The sequence below is a fragment of the Choloepus didactylus genome, chromosome X (assembly GCF_015220235.1).
Source record: "Choloepus didactylus isolate mChoDid1 chromosome X, mChoDid1.pri, whole genome shotgun sequence".
Classification (NCBI taxonomy): Eukaryota; Metazoa; Chordata; class Mammalia; order Pilosa; family Megalonychidae; genus Choloepus; species Choloepus didactylus.
The window spans coordinates 23,432,078-23,455,009 of NC_051334.1; the positions used below are offsets into that span (position 1 = coordinate 23,432,078).

The window sequence follows — 22,932 nt, forward strand, 5'->3', positions numbered from 1 at the left end:
TCTAAATAATACGAAAAATTCTGAAAGACCCAAATTGTGTCCAAATTAGGTAAATGGCTCTCCTCACCTTGTGGTGAGAAGAGCCCTTGCAGACAGGCTCCATCTTAAGCTAATTGCCCATCCTACTCCATAAAACTACTCTCTTGTTCAGCTAGCATTTAATGAGCACTAAAAATGCACCAAGGACTGTGCTGGGGACTCAAAGATGGATGAAATCCCAAAGTCTTTTGGACAGCAAATAAAAATGTATTTGCAGGGCCCCCCTGAGGAACTGGGGGAAAATGTGGAAATATTAAACTTCCCCACCTGGGGAATTAATGCTATTCTCACACGCATTGGGAGCTACCAATTTAGAAGGCCGAATCCTCAATCTTGGAGCTTGCCCTTATGAAGTTTGTTACTGCAAAGGAAAGGCTAAGACTACTTAAAATTGTGCCTAAGCGTCTCCCCCAGAGAACCTCTTCTGTTGCTCAAATGTGTCCCTCTCTCTCTAAGCCAACTTGGCAGGTGGACTAGTTACCCTCACCACTACATGGAACATGGCTCTCAGGGGTATAAATCTCCCTGGCAACGTGGGATGTGATTCCCAGGGATGAGCCTGGCCCTGGCATCATGGGATTGAGAAAGACTTCCTGACCAAAAGGGGGAAGAGAAACGAAACAAAGTTTCAGAGGCTGAGAGATCTCAAATAGAATCTAGACGTCATTCTGGGGGTTATTCTTATGCACTATAGAGATATTCCTTTTTAGTTTTTAGTGTATTGGAATAGCTAGAAGGAAATACCTGAAACTGTTGAGCTGCAACCCAGTAGCCTTGATTCTTGAAGAAGACTGTATAACTATGTAGCTTACAAAGTGTGACTGTGTGATTGTGAAAACCTTGTAGCTCACACTCCATCTATCCAGTGTATGGACAGATGAGTAGAAAAATTGGGACAAAAATTAAATGAAAAATAGGGTGGGATGGGGGGATGGAATGTTTTTGGTGTTCTTTTATACTTTTATTTTTATCTCTTTTTTGAACAATGAAAATGTTTAGAAACTGATTTTGGTGATGAATGCACAACTATATGATGGTACTGTGAACAATTGATCGTATACTGTGGATGACTGTAGGGTATGTGAATATATCTCAATAAAACTGAATTTTAAAAAAAAAGATAGATGAAAATTGGCCCTGCCCTTGTGGCACTCCATTCTAGTGAGGAACACACACGTGGGAAAACCATCAAGATGCTGTGAGAGGAAAGCTAAAAAAGAGGTCTATGTGCAAAGAGTATCTGAGGAGGACAGGGAAGGGCTGAATAATTCCCCAGGGAAAGAGGGGATGTCTGGGCTGGTTCTTCAGCTGGACCTTGAGTAGAGAGCAGAAGCTCAGGGGAAGGGCATCCCAAGCCCAGACAACAGCTTAGCAAAGGCACTAAGCTGGGGCATATTCTGGAAACCAGGAGGGATTCCATGTGCCTGAAGTGTAGGGCCTATGGAGGGTAGTGAACAGAGTTGAGGCTTGGAAAATGGAAAGGCTGTGTAGGGCTGAGGAAGAGAAACCAGTTAATGAAGCTAAGGACTGGTCAGAAGGACTGAAGAAAAGTTGAAGCAAGTGGTGGCCCAGAAGAAGGACGAGAGCATCTAAAAAAGAATGGTCAGCAGGGTCAATATGCCCAGAGGAGGACTGAAAAGAGGCCACCGGATTTGGTGGCTCGAAGGTCATTGCGAACCTTAGGAAGGGTGGAGCAGGAGTCAGAGTGCAGGTGGCTGAGGAGTGTTGGGGAGGTGAGTCTACAAGTTGCAGGGAAGAGCAGGACCGAGCGAGGAAGTGACTGGAGAGAGAGGCAGGAAGGAGAGCAGACAGAAAAATGTGGGTTGTATGCTTTGTTTTTGTAGACTTCCATATGTTTGAAAGCTAAGTAACAATTGGAGTGAGAACTTTAGATATCAAAAAGGAAGAATAATCAACAAAGCTAGGCTCCAGGGAAGGGACGGGGTGGGTTCAGACATAGAGGTTAGCCTGGGATGGAAAATGTTTCCCTCTTTCTCAGGATGCAGTAAGAGGAGGTAAAGATGACAGGAGCTGTGGGGAAATAAGGGCATGAAGGGGGAAAAGACTAGATAAAAGATTACCAAGGAGCACTGAGAGCCTGCTGAAGCTAGAAACCACAGATCTGTTATGATGCCCCAACAGCCATTTCCCCAGAGCTATCAGCAGCATGTGCAGGCAGAGAACTTGACAAAGGAATTAACTCCAAAGAGCTTGTGATGGAAACAAGCCTCCCTCTCTCCAACTGCCCTTTAACTCCCTGACCGTAACAGAAAAGCTTTGTGACAAATATGACAGCTTCCAAAGTCAGGCACCATGCCTGCCTTCCATGACATCACTTAAGAGTTTCAAGAAAGGAAGTATTTTACCTGATTCCACAAATGTTTATCTATTTACTTTTTGCCTCTGCTGGTGGTACCTGAGGATCTTATTATCAAGTGACAAGATGACACCAGAAATATGGCAGGGCTGACTTTGGAGACAAGGAGTCCAGATCATTAGTTAGCCAGTTAACTGTCTTCTTCTGGAAGGAAGTTTCTTGGGAGTATAAAATAATTCCATTGTGAAGACTTAACTGTGAGTGAGGAAAGTGAATGCCCTTTGAGCAATAGAGTCCTGTGATTTTAGTCTCCTAAAATTGAGACTCAGACCTGAAGTTGAGTACTTTGCTGCTCGGTTGAATTCCTATATAAATGCCCAGATGGCATCTGAGTCATGAGTTGCGACTGAGTCATAGCACATGCCAACAGAGGCTTGTAGACGCTACTTGGGAGACCCCTGAAATTCCAATGCCCTATATATAGGTGCTGTAGTCCTACGGCATATTTCTCTTATTAAATCTGATTACTTGGTGGACAAGCAAACACAGGACAACTCCTCACCTGCTTCCTTTATATGCTTGTAAACGTCATCAGAACCAGCAGAGGAATATGGAATGTCATCGTGGGCCACAAAGTCAATCTGTTAAAGAGAGAGAAAGGAGTGATGTCACTAGGGGGATGCATATGCACATCTTTGGATTTGAAGGGGACTAGTGCCCCCAAACTGCTTTTTGAAATCAGGCACTTGTATTCCAATTTTATATTGTGGGTCTGAATTCTTCACTGAAATGTATTCCCCACTGTCTCCATTTCTGTGAAATAATTAGAGCTAGAAAAATACATATTGTTTTCTCTCCTTTGATGGTCCCACTTTCTTCTCCTACCTCTGATAGGGGTTTTGGTTTCTGTTGTTGTTGTTGTTTGCCCTTCTGTTCTTCTACCTCTAAACTTTCTCCTTCAGAGAACTCATTCATTCTTCAGATTTTAATCATCCCTGCTATGATGAGGAACTCAACTCTCCTTTCCCATCCCACTGAAGACAAGTCCCTCACACTTAGGTCATATTCTATATTGTGAAAATGAATTTCACATTTCTCATTTGATTCTCACAACCACCTTGTGAGGTAGGTAGAATACATATTACTATATCCGTTGGGAGATAGGCCGCTGAAACGAGAAAACTTGTTAGAGTTGGCCAAAGTCACATGGCTCATTAGTGGTTTGGGGTTAGGAAGTGGGCAGCTGGGAAACCAGCTTTCTTAACTCCCACTGCAGCCCTTTTCTCTTTCACCCCTCTTGCTGCTACTTTAAAGTCAATCTGTCCAGAGTTAAATTCATCCTTCTTAAACATGTGCCCCCTTCCAATGGTACCTCCATCTCCCCAGTTTATAGAGACTCAAAACCTTGGAATCAGCCTTCCTTCCCTACATCTTTCACTCTCCACACCACATAGATCACATGTTCCATTGATGTGGGTACATGTGCGTGTGCACACGCATGCCCATCACTTCTTCTCCATCACTACTACACCAAACCCAGGTCCCTGTCATCCAGATAATTCCCATCCCCTTATATCTGGCCTTCCTCCCTGGAGGATCCCTCCCCTCCAAGCCATCCCACTGTCACTTGGGGTTTCTCCTTAAACAGAGTTTTCTTTTTGTCATCCTCATGCCTGCTGATCTTCACTGGTTCCCCGTTTCTTTCTACATCAAGTAAAAACTCCTGGCCTGGCTTTCCCAGCTCTTTATAATGAGGCTTCACTCCCCCTTGAGTGGTAGTTGAAAGTGGTAGTAGGTTGTCTGGGAATGATTCCTGCTCCACCATTACTAGCTATATAATTCATACATGCTAAGGATTCAATCAGGGTTTCTCAATCTCAGCGCCAGTGACATTTTGGGCTGGATAATTCTTTGTTGTGGGGGGCTGCCCTGTGCATCGTAGGCTACTTAGCACCTTCCCTGGCCTCTATCCACTAGATGCCAATAGTACCCCTCTAGTTGTGACAATCAAAAATGTCTCTAGACATTGCCAAATGTCCCCTGGGGGGTGGAGGGAGGTGTGAAAAATTGCCCCCAGTTGAGAACCACTGGATTAAGTGATATATGATAATATATGCAAAATGCTTAAAATAACAACTGTTACAAGTAAGTATTCAATAAATATTTATTATTCTTCATTTTTACTAGTCAAACTATTTTTTAATTTATTTTTTATTACTCAAACTATTTTTTTTAATTCTACTTTTATTTAGCTCTCCCTCCTCTCCAATGTATAATCACCACCAAATCAGCAGCAGCATCATCATAACAAGAACAACAGCTACTTCTCAGGGTACCCATGAGATTGAATGAGATTGTGTAATAGTAAAGTTTTTAGCACAGTGCTGGGCACATTGTACATAATCAATAACCAGCAGCCATCATTATCGCTGTTGGTATCTGCCATAATGCCTAGCACAAGTTGAGTATACAATAGATGCTTAGTAAAAATGTGTTAGTGATTGCTGGAAATAAATCATATTGTAGTTTTTCCTTTTTCTTTTTATTCTTGCTGGGAAATTGTCTCCTCCGCTATTACCCATGCACATTTATCAGTGTTCTCCATTCTTTTCTGCATCATGAATTTAAAAATAGAAAAGAAAACTCTGGGAGCAGCTTAATCTTATTTTTTTTTGTACTGCTTATAAAAGAAAAGAATAGCTCCTAATGTGGGGCTGGTAGGGTGATACAAAGCACATCATCTGATGCAGATCAAAAGAATTTCTCATGTTTTCAACTAATAAAAATCTTATGTCAGTGTAAGCTGTTTCTTAGAGTCACAAAATCATAGATACAAAGTTCTTTCTTTAAAGGCTAACCCCTGACTTCCTGGATAAGATGAAAAGTGATGCCTGTGGATCTATAAGCATCAACAATGATGATGAAGATGCTTATGATGATGATGACGATGACAACAATGATGATGATGATGGCGGCTAACATTTTTGGAGCTCTTGCTATGGGCCATACAGTGTTCTAAGTGCTTTACTTGGATTATGTCATTAGATCCTCAAAACAGCCCCATGAGGAAGGTACCAATATCATCCCATTTTACAAGTGAGGTAAGTGAGCACATAATGGTTAAATATCTTTCTCAGAGTTCCAAAGGAGGAAGAAATAGAGCCAACACTCAAGGAAATGAGAGGATACCAACCCCCAGGCCCGAGGCGGAAGAGTGGTGACACCACATAATGGTTCCTGAAGTTACTTCTTTTAGGAATTGGAAGAGTCCTTGGGCTTTCTGTGGTCTAGGCTGCAGTATAGGATTAGACTCCCTTTCCTACTACTTAGAGAACAGAAAAGAATGAGAAGTACCTTGTGTTTTTCCAGGAACTCTGGTGTGAGTGTCCACGGAGCATCTCTGATGACTTCGTCCACGTACCGACAGTGTCTGAGAGCTTCATATCTTTCCTCTTCGTTCATCACAGTGAAACCTTTAAATTTGTGGGTGAGGTCATCACTGCAAACTGATGAAATGGCAAATGCATTAGATGCTGTTACCTGGCCCAGGCCCTGCTCACTGCCACAATGGTGCAAGTATGGCTTCTTCAGCAAGACAAAAGGAGCACAGTGTCACTAGGTGCTTGCCATAATCAAACTCCATATTTTACAAGAACAAAGGATCAGGAGAGCAAAGTAAGCTGAAATCTATCGGCAATTCAGAATTTCATTTTAGTACTAATTACAACTGAATTCTCTTACAACTGTGGCATTTATTAAAATTATTCTCCACACTACCAACTGTGACTTTCATCTTTTTAGTTCCCTATCCCTCCCTTTAGTGAAAATTACTACAGAAATAAAATGACCACAAGAACAGAGAATTGAGAGGAGAAGAACTAAGAGGCCTGAATTATACACAGTATGAACAATCAGTTCCAATTCCTTTATTAGATCATTGTACTTAGTAAAGTACACACACGCACATACACACATATACACACATGTCCACACACACACTTCTGTTCCCTGGATTGAGGTCTAGTCACTACATATCAATCAAGAGGAAAAAGTCATAAAATAGAAGGTCCAATCTAGCAAAGTTCATCTTTCCCACATCTCTTCTCCTTTCTAGATCTCAAGCTTTGGAACCCTCTAATGGGGATAGTCATAGCTCCACTATCTGCCTTAGAAAGGATGTTTTGAGGAGTTATAAAAAATATTTAGAAATAAACTGAGACTTCTTCTTCGGCTGCCCAGTGAAGCATTTCCTGGGGAGCTCGTCGAAGTTGCCGGTTCGTTTCCTGAGGAGTTCATCGGACATCTTCCTTGGAGATGACAGTTTGTTGATGGCTCTGCAGAATTTGGACTCGTGCATACCCACATTTGCCTCTGAATTGATGCTGCCCATACACACTGACAAGGAATGACTGCCTGCCGGCCACCCCACCCCTCACCCCCACCCCAAGTGTGGACGCCTTGAAGGCAGAAACCAAGGTTAACGGATTCAAACTGGATTTTATTTCCCAAGCGCACAACAGATGACAGAAGAGGGTGTTGCTGAGATCATGCTGGGTGGCATGTGGAAGCCCAGCTGGGATTAGAAACATGCCATGCATAATCCACCAAGTGAATAATCCCCAGGGAGATTGATTGCGCATGCCCCAGGGAAGCCTGGCGACTGAAGCCAAGAGGAAGCAGAAGTGACAAGTGGCTGAAATGGCACAGGAAAAGGATCACATTGAGCCAGTTTCATTACATAGTGGTCAGATGTGCTGGTTTGAAACTGTTATGGACCCCAGAAGAGCCATGATCATTTAACCCAATCTTGTTTCCATGGAGATATGACTCAACCAACTGTGGGTGACACTTTTGATTGGGTTATTTCCATGGAGATGTAGACCCTCCCCATTCAGGGTGGGTCTTGATTGGTTCACTGGAGTAGTTAAGAGAACCTAAGAGTTGAACCAGATGCTTGCTGACACATGGAGGCACTTGGAGATGCAGACAGAAGGATGTTTGGAGATGCTAAGCTAAGAGATGAAGCCTGGAGAAGCTAAGGGAGGAACCCAGATGCTGAGAGAGAAATGCCATGGGAGAAAGAAGCAAGGATGCACAGGAGATGAGAGAGAAGAGCCCAGAGACATTTTGGAGAATGCCATTTTGAAACACAACTTGGGAGCAAAGAACCAGCAGATGCCAGCCATGTGCATTCCCAGCTGACAGAGGTGTTCTGAACGCTGTCAGACTTCTTCCGTGAAGTCATCGTCTTGTTGATGCCTTAGTTTGGACACTTTTATGGGCTTAGAACTATAAATTTGTAACCCAATAAATCCCTTTTATAAAAGCCAAAAAAAAAAAAAAAAAAAAAAAGAAATAAACTGAGAAAATAAATGATTCACTACTCTAACCAGAATACATTTTTTAGTTGACAAAGGCAGTTTTCCCACACATTAGAAAGAAATGTCATTATGGGCACAGTCCCTCTTTCCCAATACTGCTGACTGCTCCTCAAGCTGAGCTTTTCCTTTAAGGCATTGTGTACATACAATAAAATCACAAATTTTAAAATTCTGTTTTAAAAACAGAAATGTGATCATTTTCTTGGAACCAAATGATGACCTGCCCCCCAGAGCCAAACCTAGCCATAGAGTATGTACAGCCAATGGCCATGCCCAGCATCCTTGGAAAACCCAGCCCTTCCCAGAGGCACCCACCTTTTCTGGTCCTCCTTAGTCACACTGACAGACTGAAGCCAGGACAAGGCACAGCCTAAATCATTCTTAAGACTGGCAAAGAAACCACCTCATGTTCTATACAAAAGAACCATTTTGTTCCAAGCAGTTGGTGCTTGGTGAGGTGAGGGGTCAGGGAAGGAACAAATGTCTTCAAGAATTACTTCTGAGACAAGGCTCTACATCTGGCTACTGATATGTGTCATTTCAGATTTGCATAATATGTTTGAGGCAGATGTTATCTGCATACCCATTTGCTAAAAGATGCCAGGACAAACAGGAAGTAGAGGAGTATGGACAGATATGTGAGGCCCTTATGTTTGTTCACTAGAAAGTGCTTAGAAAAACAGAAAAAATGTGAAAATATTAAACTTCCCCACCTGGGGAACTCCTAATAGTCTCTCAAGCATTAGGGACTCCCAATTTAATAAGCCAAGCCCTCGATCTCAGGGCTTGCCCTTATGAAATTTATTCCTGCAAAGCCTACTTATAATTATGCCTAAGAGTCACCACCAGAGAACCTCTTTTGTTGCTCAGATGTGGCCTCTCTCTCTAAGCTGACTCTGCAGGTAAACTCACTGCCCTCCCCACTATGTGGGACATGAAATCTCCCTGGCAATGTGGGACATGATTTTCCGGGTATGAGCCTGGACCCGGCATCATAGAAATGAGAAAGACTTCCTGACCAAAAGGGGTAAGAGAAATGAAATAAAATAAAGTTTCAGTGGCTAAGAGATCTCAAATAGAGTCAAGAGGTCATTCTGGAGGTTATTCTTATGCATTATATAGATGTCCCTTTTTAATTTTTAGTGTATTAGAACGGCTAGAAGGAAATACTTGAAACTGTTGAACTGCAATCCAGTATCTTTGATTCTTGAAGATGACTGTATAATTATATAACTTTTATGGTGTGACTGTGTAATTGTGAAAACCTTGTGACTGACACTCCCTTTATCCAATGTATGGACAGATAGAGTAAGAAAATAAAGGCAATAAATAAATAAATAATAGGGGGCATAAGGAGTATAGGATGTTTTGGGTATTCTTTTTTATTTTTATTCTTAGGTTTCTTTTTTTTTTTTTTTTTTTTGAGTAATGAGAATGCTCAAAAATTGCGGTGATGAATGCAGAACTATATGATGATATCATGAACCATTAATTGTACACTTTGGATATTATCTGATATGTCAATATATCTCAAGAAAATTGCATTTAAAAATAATAATTAAAACATAGTAAGTGCATAGAAGAACAGAAAAAGGACTTTAGGAAAAAATTCAGGAAACTGGAATAAAGTATGGGCTTTAGTTACTAATAACATTAATATTGTTTCATTAATTATAACAAATTTACCATAGTAATATAAGATGTTAATGCAGGGTATATGGGAACTCTGTTTCACCTTCATAATTTTTCTGTAAATATAAATCTGTCCTAAAAAATAAAGTTTATTGTTTAAGATAGTGCCTAGAGTCAGATGGTAGATACTTGTAACATTTACTCCACAAACTACGTATCATAATGTTCTTAATGATGCCTTCAATTGATCAGGTGTGAAATACATTTTCTTAAAATTCCATGTATAAAGAGACAGATGATGGCATGTTTAGGAATGGTGGCCTCTGAAGCTACACTGCCTGGGTTGGACCACGGATTGGAATTCTGGACCTGGCACTTTTTGTCTATGTGACCCTGGGCAAGTACTCAGCCTCTCTGCCTCAATTTCCTCATCTATAAAATGGGGGTAATAGTGCCCCCACAGGGTTGCTGTGAGAACTAATGCAAAGCACTTAGCACATCTGCCCAGCTGCCAGCATCTCTACTCATATACTCCTCTGTGCCTCCTGATACCATAAATGACCACCAGTCACGCTCTTTATATAAGACCAACTGCTCTACATGGGCACTTGATCCCATGTCCTTCTTGTCAACTCCAGAACATTGCTCCAGAAATTCTCCCCTCTGCCCCACATCATCAAATTTTCCCACTGTACCAAGATTATTCCCACCAGCATGCAAACATGGGGCTACTTTTCCCATCTTTGAAAAATTCTCTTTTGAGTCACTTCCCCTCTGCCCATTTTCTCTGTTCCTCTGTACATCAAAATCCCCCTCAAGGGTTTTTCACGCTTATTACCTTTAATTCCCCTCCTCCCATCCTCTCATGAGTCCACTCCAATCAAGTTCTTACCATCACCACTCCACTGAAATTACTCCTTTCAAGGTCACCGATAGTACCACATTACAAAATCTAATGGTCAGTTCTCAGTCCGCATCTTGACCCTCAGCAGCACGACACAATCATTCCTTCCTCTTTGAAAGTCTTCCTGCACTTGGCTTCCAGGCCCCCTACTCTCGGGTTCATCTTTCACCCCACCGGCCACTCCTCAGTCTCATTTGCAGGTTCCTCCTCAACTCCCCAACCTCTAACACTGAAATACCCCAGGCCTCAGTCCTCGCCCCTCTACTCTCTCTTCACTCCCTCCCTTGGTAATCTCCTCCAACCTGAGACCTTTAAATATGCAGATAATCCACAAATACGTATATCTAGCTGGGACCCTCTTCCGTGAACTCCAAACTCCTATATCCAACTGCCTTCTCAATGGGGAAAACTAAATGTACCCAAGCCCTCCAAACTTTTGACTGTTCCCCCAAACCTGCACCTCCCACAGTCTTCCAATTTCAGTCAACAGCAATACAATCCGTCCAATTACTCAGGCCAAAGCCTAAGTCATTGATTTTTCTGTCCTCCCACACCTGGCATTCAATCCATCAGCAAAACTGCTGGCTCCGCCTTCAAAATATACCCAGAAGCCAGGTCTTCTCACCACCTCCACTGCTCCCATGCCAGCTCATTCACCATCTCTCCCATGGATGACTTCAGTGGCTCCTAACTGGTCTCCAGATTCCAGCCTTGCCCAACTCTGACAGCCTATTCTCATTGGCCAGAATGACCCTCTTAAAACCTGTCAGATTGTGCCATTCCTGGGCTCAGAACCCTTCCCATCTTCCTCAGAGTAAAAGCCAAAGTCCTCCAGCTACCTACAAGGCCCCTGCAAGATCCACACCTCTGTCTACTCCTTGCCTCTCCAACCACATCCCCTATTGTGACCCAGTTCCCTGCCTCCTTGCTGTTTTCTGAACCCACCAGGGATGCTGCTCCACAATCAGGGCCTTTGCACTTCCTGTTCCCCAAATCTAGAACAGCTACACTCCAAATATCCACAGGGCTCACTCCCTCTCTCTGTTCAAGTCTTCCCTGACCACCCTATTCTGAATTGCAATCCCCTCTCCACTTGACCAAGAAGTATTCATCATCATATGATCATCTTATTTAATTTTTTTTAGTGTTGGTGTTCTACTGAAGTGTAAGCTCCTTGAGGGCAGCAATTATTGTCTGTTTCATTTTCTGATGAATAGTACCTGACCCATAGTGGGCTCTTAAATATTTGTTGAACGAATTAACAGTGCCTGACATACAGATGCTCAATAAATGCTTATGATTATTATTTAAAATAGATGTATATTTATCTACAAGCACATTTCCACAACATACATGCAAATGAAAGACTAATGTGTCTCTAGACACATGTGTATATGCATATGTCTCCTACTCATATTTCCTGAGATGTTTTCTATTATAGCAGTTCACATTACCAAAATACTGTCAACCACCTAAAGAGCTTGTTAAATACAAATTTGCCCAAGAACCACTCCCTGGGATTTTGATTCAGTGGGTCTAGGGTGGGACCCAGGCAGCTTTACATTTGATAAGCTTCAGGGATGATTCTGGTGCATGCAATGTTTGAAAACCTCTGAGGCATATTATGAACAACTTCAGTAAAGAACCTTGCCTGTCTTTGAATCACCCATCACACCCAGCAAGGGGAGAGCAGGTAGTAAGGCCATAATGACTATGTATTGATTCACTCACTACATTGGCTTCTGACTCCATAGATAGGAATTATTTATGAGCCAAACTATACAATTTAAAAAATGATCCAAGGTATTTTAAATGTTCTTTTAGGACTTTATTAAAATACTACTTGATATAAGCACAGCTCTGTGATTATACTGAGAGCCATTAATTGTACACTTTGGATAGATTGTATAGTGCATAAATAAAATTGTGTTGAAAACAAAACACAACTTGAAGAATACTGAGCAGAAATGGATTTCAAATTAATCAATTTTCTATTTTAAAGAGCACAAAACTAGGCCGGTTCATATGCTCCCCATTCTTGAACTCGCACCTGAACAATTTGGTATAACTTCTGGATGACCGAGATAATGGCGTCCTGATAGAACACAAAGAAAACAAACATCCTGTTTTTGCCAATCTAGGGTCCTATTTTCATACCCCAGGAATGACCTCAAGAAGCAGCTGAACATGCTGACCAGTTATTGTCTAAACATTAATTATGCCCAAAGCAGCATTGTTGTACTTGAGCTTTGGCAAATGCACTCTGGCAACCAGATGGAGAATTCCGAGCACTGATCTTCAATGGATGAATTCATTGAGCTATCTGGGCGCTCATGCCGCAGTTAACCTACCCTGGCAGTTCACTGTGCTCAAAATGAAATATTATCAGTACCCTCTGGGAGAGAAAATATAACATAAGGGTTGAACTTTGGAGCCCGATAGATTTGGGTTTTAATCCCAGCTCTACAATGACTGGGAAAGTTACTTAAATTCTCTAAGCTTCAGTTACCTCATCTTTACAACACAGTGAAATTTTGAGAATTAAATTTGATAATCCATATGAGCAGAGAGTAATGCTCAGTAATGTTAGCCATTTATTAATAGTAGTAGTTACATAGACCCATTTATGGAGATATTCATTTGTGTTTTATGTTCTTTTCCCTGCCCCCATTCCAAGCTGGGATCCAGGTCTCTTGGCCTAAACTCTCTTGCAGAAGCTATGAAGGCTCAAGTTGCTAATAGGCAGCCTGCATTGCTGGCTTCTGTTTTCCCGAAGCCAGAGCTCCTTGGGGTGGGGTAGGGGGGTTCGATGAAGAGGAGGACAAAGAGAGAGAAGATTCCCTCCAACCGGGAAGAGGTCAAAAGGTCTGTGGATCCAACAAGAGCAGAAGGGACAAGTGGCAGAGCTTCAAGAGGGATCAGGATATGGTGTGCGAGGCACTGGGGTTCCCACCTGGGCACAGACCACAGGTGTTCAGCCTGCAACAGTCACAGTGGATCCACCTTTCTAGTAATTATTGGGCTCAGATGATGAGGGTAGTGCAAAAACCACGATGGGCTAAAGACTGGAAGCCCCTCTCCCATTTCTGTAAACATGTTGGACAACTGTTTGACTCTGGGGAGGTGAAGCAAGCCCATTACTGACCAAGATTGAATGTCCCACCAGTCAGGCAGGACAGAATCTTAAAGGAATATTTAATTTGAATTAAAATACAATAAAGACAGATAGTAGATTACAGGTTACCAGGGACTGGGGTGGGGGGTGGGGGTGAGGGTGCAGAGTTTCTATTTGAGGTGATGTAAAATTTGGGGTAATGAATGTTGGTGATGGTAGCACATTTTTGTGAACATAATTAATACCACTAAATTGTACACTTGAAAGTGGTTTAAATGGGAAATTTTTAGTTGTATATATATTACAATAAAAAGTTAAAAAAATACAATAAAGCATAAACCCGAGTTTCTGGACTAATATTCATGTCTGCAATAGTAGTAGTATGTTTATTGTCGTTATTTTTTATTTTCCTCCTGTGGGTGGTAGAGGTGGGTATTCAGTGACCATTATCCTTAAATTGTTCCAGATCAGGATCATCTCTCCCATCAGAGTTTCAACCAAGCTCCTGTCCATACACATGCCCAGACCAGAGTGGTTTCATAAGCAAAGCCCTGCCTCCATCCAGTGCAATTCCTAGAAGTCTACCCAAAGATGTAGGGGACCCACATTTAATCTGTCAGGCTCTTTAAACTCACTGTTTAGGTGTTTTGTTTGCTAACTACACACCTAATATCAAGAGCCTGTCTTGCAACCAACACGGAATACCTATTCTTGAAGGTCTCTGTAGTGGTTTGCAGCTGTTATGTACCCCAGAAAAGGCCATGTTCTTTTAATCCATTTCTGTGGGTGCACACCTATTGTGAGACCTTTTGATTAGGTTATTTCAATTGAGGTGTTACCCACCTCATTCAAGATGGGTCTTAATCCCCTTACTGGTGTCCTTCATAAGAGGATAAAACACACACAGAAGCAAAGAGATGAAACTCAGAGAAACACCCAGTGAAGTTTAGAGAAAAATCCACAGATGGAGAAGCCAGAAGCAAAAGCAACAAAACCTAGGAGAGAAGGACGAGCAGATGTTGCCATGTGCCTTGCTATCTGACAGAGGAGCCCAAGCTCGCCAGTAACCAGTCTTCAGAGAAGGTATTCTCCTGTTGATGTCTTAATTTGGACATTCATGGCCTTAGAACTGTAAACTTGTAGGCTAATAAATCCCCATTGTAAAAGCCAGCCCATTTCTGGTATATTGCCTTCCCACAGCTTTGGCAAACTGAAACAGTCTCCCTACCTTTCTTCAGTATAGAATTGTCTGCCATTAAGTTGATTTGTGATACTTGAGAAAGATAGTCTAATGCAAAGATCTTCCAACTAGGGTACACATATCCCTGGGAATACATGAAGACTTTTCAAGAGATATTCAAGCACAAATAGTTTTAAAGGAATCAATTTCCAGGTGTTCAACTTCCAAGGTTACCCTTTCCTAAAATTAATGGGCCTGAGAAAGTCTGTGTCCAAAACTACCTCTCCTCCACTTTACAAAAGAAAAGCATTATCCCAAGCCTTACTATGTTGCACTGCAAGCAGTGAAAAGTTAAGTCTTCAGGCTAAACAAAACAGAAACCTCATTTAATGACTGTTCAAAGCACATGAACCTATAAAAGCTTCTTGTCTTTTGTGTCTTACACACATTATTGTCATGGGTGAATCCTGGTGTTAGAAACTAAATATGGCAAAGTGGGGAATGAGGCAAGTTTATGCCTAATAATTTTGCCTTTTCTTTTTCCTAATGATTAACAAGGAACACATGGATCTTGAGGAATACGGCCCAAGGAATTCAAAGCAGAAGGAGCAATGGAAGGAAATACTGAATTCTAAAACTGGCTTTTTCATGTAGTTAAGAGCAAGCATTTTTCCAGCTATTCTTAAAACTCATATGAAATCCAAAAAAATGGCTTTTCTCTTGTAGTTGAGAGTAAGTGGGCACTCAGCTTCTGGAGCTCTGTGGTCCTGGGAGGGTTTGGGCATTGTGGCCCCAGAGCCTGCCAAGTTGAATGGCCAGGATGATGAACTGGATGACCCCCGACCTGGAGCAGGCACTGGCATCCAAGCCCATGTGGGAGTGGCCCTGGATGCTGGAGGAGATCCACAGGAGCAGCCAGAGCTGGTCACTGGAGGCCACTGTGGGCCTACTACAGTTTTTACAGGGATTCTCACAGCAGACCATCTCTAGGACCCATGAAATCAGGAATCAAGTGAATGGACTAATTCTGGAAATGAAGGCCACCGATTGCCACCTGCATAATGTCTTCAATGACTTCCTTATGCAAATACCCAGTTCATTGAGAATCATGTATATGATTAAGAAGTGGAGGAGCCAGTACTCAAGACTGAGGCAGAAAAACCAGAACAGGAGAAGACCCAGGAACAGAAAGAAGTAGATCTGATTCCTAAAGTCCAGAAGGCTGTGAACTATGGTTTACAAGTATTGGACCGTGTGTTTGAGTAGCTAGACATATAAGCAGGAAACTAGGACTCTGAAGAAGATGATGCTAATGAATGGGTAGAACTGATCCTTGAACTGAAGTATTTATACATAGATCGACCTTTACCTTATTTAATTGGGTCCAAGCCCTTCATGGGGGAAGTGGAGGTGGGTCTCGGAGAGCTGTTTAGTGAAGAAGGCTATCGGCAATGATTGTGGTAGCTTCATGGACAGTGAAGAAGAGAAAGAAGAAGAGTCAAACGAAGACTCTGCCAATCACAGTGACAGCAGTCAGAACCGGCACACTGCACAGATGAGTGATGAGGAAGAGGAAGATGACTGTTGTGACCTTTTCACTGACACTGAGGAGGAAGAAGAGATTGAGGACATCGAAGAAAGTACTAGACCTAAAAGTAGACCTACATCATTTGCCACCCCCTAAGCTGCCCAATGAAGACTTTTCGCCGCTTGGCTCTAGGGGAGGCCTGTTCGGTGGCAGGAAGGGCTTTTTGATGACCATGAAAGGAGTGACCTCCACGGAGCTCCTAAGGATCAGGATGTTCAAGCCTCTGCTAATGAAGAGCTTTCATCTTCTAAACCTGGAAACAAAATCCCAGCAGGAGCTGTCTCCATATTTTTAGGGGATGCTGATGTGTTTGGTGCCACTTCTGCTCCATCACTGAAGGAGCCCCAGAAGCCTGAGCACCCCCCTCCCAGGAAAAGCCCACATCTCCCAGCTCCAGACGGCCTCTTTGATGAGGAGGAGGATGACGATGACTTTTTTGCAACGTCCCGTAGGACAACCACTTTTTTGCAACGTCCTGCAGCAAACCTCCCAGAGAGACAAAGTCAAATCCACTGCTGATATCTTTGATGAGAAGGAAGATCTGTTAAAAAAAAACAACAACAAAAAAAAAACAGTAGCTCTGCCAGAAGCTACTGTGAAACAGAGAAATGAAAATAAAGCAACAGTAGAGAAAAAGGTTACCATACCTTCCAGCAAAAATCTCAAGCCCTTGTCAGAAACAAATACTCAGAAAGGGTTCTTTTCAAATGAGGAGGACTCTGAAGATTTATTTTCTTCTCAAAATGTGAGTAAGTAAAAAAGTGTACCTTCCCTGCCTAGCAAACTCCCCACGCCAGTCTCACTTTTCAATGACAACGATGAAGAGGATAATCTGTTGGGGATTACAGCTGTTAAAAGGCAGCCATCATGGATTCTGGGAAGATGGCAGCATAGAAAGAAGTGAAAGACTTAGTCTCCCCCAGAACAATTCATAAATGAACAAAAAACCAGTAAATAACCTGGAATAACAGCGGGGAGACAAACGTGACAGTACACTCAACATCCACCAACATGAATTGGGAGGAATGCCCGAGATCACAGCATAAAATCTGTAAGTAAAATTGCGGACCCACGCTGAGAGCCGAGAACCTAGAGCTGAGAGCCCCTCCTTCACGGAAGCCGCGCCGTGCACTCTCTCAGCCCAGCCCCAAGTGAGCTTTTAGTGATAACAGCTCAATACAGACAGCGAATCCTCAACAAGCAGACAGAGGCTTTTGGCGACAACTGACCTTGGGAGAATCGGGGGAAATATTCTGTCTCTCGCTCTGTCTCTGTGGAGAAAACCTCAGCTGTTCTCAGCCCACAAGGCGTTGCAGTAAAGACAGCCTTGCACAATCTGCATTCTGAAACGAGCTGAGAGCCTCACGGCACAGCCAAGCGGCCCAGGGCTTCCCTAGAGGGACGGCGCACACTGATGATGTAGCATGGCATTTTCTCTCAGCTGAGGGAGGATCGCGGCTGGGAGGGGGGATCCGCTTGGAGAACCCAGGGGCGCTACGCCAAGTCTGGTGGTTTACGGGACACTGAGAGAGAGCTGCCCTTCCTCCCTGGCCACCCGTGTGCGCACCCCACATTCAGGGCGGGCGACTCCAGCAGCACGCCCAGGCTGAGCTCTCCAACTGAACACACAAGAATCATTTCCCCTCGCTACGCAAGAACTGTCTGGAGGGATATAGGTGGCTCACAGACGCCATCTGCTGGTTACTTAGAGAAAGTGTACATCACCAAACTGTCTCTGAAAAATTAGATCGATATCCCTTTTTTTTTGATACAACTTGAAAGAACCCTATCAAGCAAAACAAATGCCAAGAGGCCAAAAACAACAGAAAATCTTAATGCATATGATAAAACCAGATGATATGGAGAATCCAGCTCCAAACACACAAATCAAGATTTCGGAAGAAACGTTATATCTCACAAATTTAATTAAAGAACTACAATCAAAGAACGAAAACATGGCAAAGGATTTAAAGGACATCAAGAAGACCATGGCCCAGGATATAAGCGCCATAAAAAAGACCCTAGAAGAGCATAAAGAAGACATTGCAAGAGTAAATAAAAAAATAGAAGATCTTATGGAAATAAAAGAAACTGTTGGCCAAATTAAAAAGACTCTGGATATTCACAATACAAGACTAGAGGAAACTGAACAACATCTCAGTGTCCTAGAAATCCACAGAACAGAAAATGAAAGAACAAAAGAAAAAATGGAGAAAAAAATCGAAAAAATCGCAATGGATCTCAGGGATATGATAGATAAAATAAAACATCCAAACTTAAGACTCATCGGTGTCCCAGAAGGGGAAGAGAAGGGTAAAGGTCTAGAAAGAGTATTCAAAGAAATTGTTGGGGAAAACTTCCCAAACCTTATACACAATATAAACACACAAAGCATAAATGCCCAGTGAACTCCAAATAGAATAAATCCAAATAAACCCACCCCATGACATATTCTGATCAGACTCTCAAATACTGAAGAGAAGGAGCAAATTCTGAAAGCAGCAAGAGAAAAGCAATTCACCACATACAAAGGAAATAATATAAGACTAAGTAGTGACTACTCAGTGGCCACTATGGAGGCGAGAAGGCAGTGGCATGACATATTTAAAATTCTGAGAGAGAAAAATTTCCAACCAAGAATACTTTATCCAGCAAAACTCTCCTTCAAATTTGAGGGAGAGCTTAAATTTTTCACAGACAAACAAATGCTGAGAGACTTTGCCAATAAAAGACCTGCCCTACTTCAGATTCTAAAGGAAGCCCTACCAACAGAGAGACAAAGAAAGGAGAAAGAGATATAGAGAATTTTAACAGACACATATAGTACCTTACATCCCAAATCACCAGGACACTCATTTTTCTCTAGTGATCACAGATCTTTCTCCAGAAGGGCCCATAAGCTGGGACATAAAACAAGCCTCAAGAAATTAAACAAAAAAAAAAATTTGAATATACTCAAAGAACATTCTCCAAACACAATGGAATACAAATAGAAGTCAATAATTTTTGAACTGTAACTCCACTATTTACTTCCTACATGATAAAAAATACACAAACTCTAAGGACAAATCAGTGGTTTTGAACTCAATGTAAAATATGTAATTTTAGACAACTATATAAAGGTGGGGGAATGAAGGAGTATAGGAACATAGTTTATGTGCCCTATTGAAGTGAAGGTGGTATCAAAGAAAAACAAGATTGATAGGGATTTAAGAGGTTAATTTTAAGCCCCACAGTAAACACAAAGAAATTATCAGAGAATATAACCATAGAGATGAAATTAGAGTTTGGGTTAAGAGAAATGGGGGAAGGGGCAATGGGAAGTTAAGAAAGGAGTGTAGGGTTGCTGTTTGAGGTGAAGAGAAATTTCTAGCAATGGATGGTGGGAAAGAGCATAACATCATTCTAAATGTGATTAATCCCACTAATGGAAGGCTAGGGAGGGGGTGGAATGGGAAGATTTAGGCTGTATATATGTTTCCACAATTGAAAAAAGGAAAAAAAAAAAAAAGAGACAGTCTAACTAGACGACAATTGAATGCTAAGGATGAACTTGGATGGGATTGGAGGGTGGAGGACAGGTGGCTTGAAGGGACACAGTTGAGACATAAGGAAAAGGAAATATAGAATGTAAGCATGGTATCATTGTTGAATCTCTTATACTTCTTAGCTGTGCTTAATGGAATTACATAAAACAATGTTCTTGTTCATGGGAAGTACATACGTGAATTATAGTGGATGTTCAAGGATGTGTGCAGCTAACTCTCATATGTTCAGAAGACAGAGAAATATATGATGGATGATAGATAGGGAGGGAGGGAGGGAAAGAAATAGGGATGTGGCAGCAGGTTAAAGTTGGTGGATTGAGCTATCAGGGGAGGGGGGTCAGGGTATGATGGAATTCTGTGTATGGGGCTAGTATTGTTTTTGCAGCTATTCATGTAACTTTGAATTTATTTCAAAATAAAAAAAAAAAAGGCAGCCATCATCTCTATTAATTCAGAGTCAAGAGAAAACAAAACTCTCTGAGCCAACCAAAAAGAAAGCACCTGCCTTATTGTTCAGCAGTGATGAGGAGGACCAGTGGACTATTACTGATTCACAGAAAAACAAGCATCTGACAGTAGGGCTAAAGCAGGGCTTAGGACTCTGGGACTGGCCAGGACTGAGGGGCCAAGGCAGTGAAAAAGACCAGCCTCTTTTAGGAGGAGGATGAAGACGATCTGTTTGCTATTGCTGAAGACAGCTAAAAGAAGACCCCGAGAGTGTTGCTCCTCTTTGAAGATGATGCTGACAGTGGAGGCTTTCTGTTTGGCTCTCCTCCTGCATCTGTTCCTCCTGCAACAACAGACAAGGAGACAGTCCCTCAGGCAACACCTGTGCTGTTCAGTGATGGAGACAAGGAGGCACCATCTGGAGCAAAGCCTGCAAGTAAGGGGGTTGAGAGTGCCACCGGACCACCAGAATTTGGGAGAACCAGTGTGGCCAAGGAGTCAGAAAAGGAAGGGCCCTTGACTAGATCTACTCAGGAAACAGTCCAGCATTCTGGTTTGTTTTCTTCACCATCCCCATTGGATAAAGGAGCCAAGGATAGAACCAAAACTATTCTTGGCTTATTTGATGAGGAAGATGATAAAACCAAAGCTCAAAACAGTATCCAAACTTCGCAGAAAGAAGTAGGAAAGGTTCATCCATGTTGGCGCAGGTATCAGTACTTCATTCCTTTTTACTGCTGTATAATGGGATGGGTGCTGGTAGCTGCTGCGCAGAGAGAGCAATTTACTGTTCTTTTCCATAATTTATCAGCCTCTTCCTCCCCATCTTCCCTGGATGGTGCACAGTGTTCTTGTGGCCTCTGCAGTTTCAAAATAGTTGTTTTTGATAGTTCTTGCCTGTTTAGTAGTTGTTCTGGTGGAAGGACTGGGTCCTGCAGATCCCTACTCTGCCACCTTCCCTGGAAGTTCTTCAATATCCTTTTATGTCAGTGCAACAATCCTCAATGAAATACTGGCAAACCCAATTCAGCATAATAGAAAAGGAATTATGTGCTACAACCAAGTGGGATTTATCCCAGTAATAGAGTAAAGGACAAAAGCCACATGATGATGTTAGATGTCAAAAAACATTTGACAAAATTTAACACCTTTTTATGATTTAAAAAAAAAAAACACTCAACAAATTAGGCATAGAATGGGACTTCCTCAACCTGGTAAAGGGCATCTATGAAAAGGCCACAGCTAACATACTTCATGGTGAAAGACTGAGTGCTTCCTCCCTAAGATCAGGAACAAGACAGGGATGTTCACTCTCTTTACTTCTGCTCAATATTGTGCTGGAGGTTCTAGGCAGGGCAGTTAGGCAAGAAAAAGAAATAAAAGCCATTCAGATTAGACAAGAAGAAATAAAGCTATATTTGCCGATGACTTGATCTTGTTTATAGGAAGTCCTAAGGAATCTACACACAAACTATTAGGACTAAGAAATAAGTTAGGCAGAATTGCAGGATATAATATTGATATACAAAAATCAGTTGCATTTTTGTACAGTAGCAATGAACAATCTGAAAATGAAATTTAAAAAACAATTCCATTTACAATAGTATCTAAAAGAATAAAATACTTGAAGTACAAGATTTGTACACTGAATAATATGTTAAAATAACATTGTTGAAAGAAATTAAGGAAGATCTAAATGAGTGGAAAGACATCTGTGTTCATGGATTGGAAGACTTAATATTAAGATGGCGGTACTCCTCAAATTGATATATAGACTCAATGAAGTACCTATCAAAATCCCAGCTGGCTTTTTGAACAAGTAGGCAAGCTGATCCTAAATTTGTATAGAAATTCAAGGGACCTAGAATAGCCAAGACAATCTTGAAAAGAACAAAACTGGTGTGTTCACACTTCCTCATTTTGAAATTTACTATAAAGCTACTGTAATCAAAACTTTCTGGTACTGGCATAATGACAGACATTTAGATTAATGGAATAGAATTGAAAGTCCAAAAGTAAATCCGCACATTTGGTTTTTGAAAAGGGAACCAATATAAAATAGTCAACGGTAATAAAATAGTCTTGAACAAATAGTGCTAGGACAACTGGATATACACATGCAAAAGAATAAATTCAGACCCCTACCTCAAACCACATATAAAAATAAACTCAAAATGGATCATAAACTAAATGTAAGGGCTAAAGCTATAAAACTCTTAGAAAAAAATATAGGAGTAAATCTCCAGACTGTGGGTTAGACAAAACTTTCTTAGATATGATACCAGGAGTACAAGCGACAAAGAAAATAGCCAAATTGGACTTATCAAAATTCTTTATATAAAGAACTCTTACATCTCATTAATAAAAGACAAGAAACCCAATTTTAAAATGTGCAAAGGACGTGAATAGACATTTCTCCAAAGAAAATATGAAAGTAGCCAATAAGCACATGAAAAGATGCTCAACATTATTAGTTATCAGGGAAATGTGAATCAAAACCACAGTGAGATGGCTGTAATCAAAAAGTCAGATGATACTAAGTATTGAGAAGGAAGTGGAGGAAACTGGCATCCTCATTCATTGCTATTAGGGATGTAAAATGACACAGCCACTTTGGAAAACAGTTGGTACCTCAAATTATTATAGAGTTACCACATGACCCACCAAGAGAAATGAAAACATGTTCACACAAAAACCTGTATGCGAATGTTCACTGTAGCATTAATAATAGGCCCAAAGTGGAAACAACCCAAATTTCCATCACTGTATATCCACGCAATG

General features: G+C 41.6%; 1 protein-coding gene and 1 pseudogene across 5 annotated transcripts in view; one reads left to right on the top strand and one right to left on the bottom strand.

The window, feature by feature from the left end:
• The window catches only part of PCYT1B (phosphate cytidylyltransferase 1, choline, beta), a 188,558-nt gene that overhangs the window by 32,531 nt on the left and 133,095 nt on the right, over positions 1-22,932 (bottom strand). For all 5 annotated transcript variants that reach the window (XM_037821896.1, XM_037821898.1, XM_037821895.1 and 2 more), the window contains 2 exons: positions 5,711-5,862; positions 2,919-2,997 (listed from right to left, as the gene is read on the bottom strand). In XM_037821896.1, the coding sequence (XP_037677824.1) occupies positions 2,919-2,997; positions 5,711-5,862 (231 nt within the window). The remainder of the gene's footprint in view (positions 1-2,918; positions 2,998-5,710; positions 5,863-22,932) is intronic.
• On the top strand, positions 15,389-21,028 carry LOC119523223 (annotated as a pseudogene).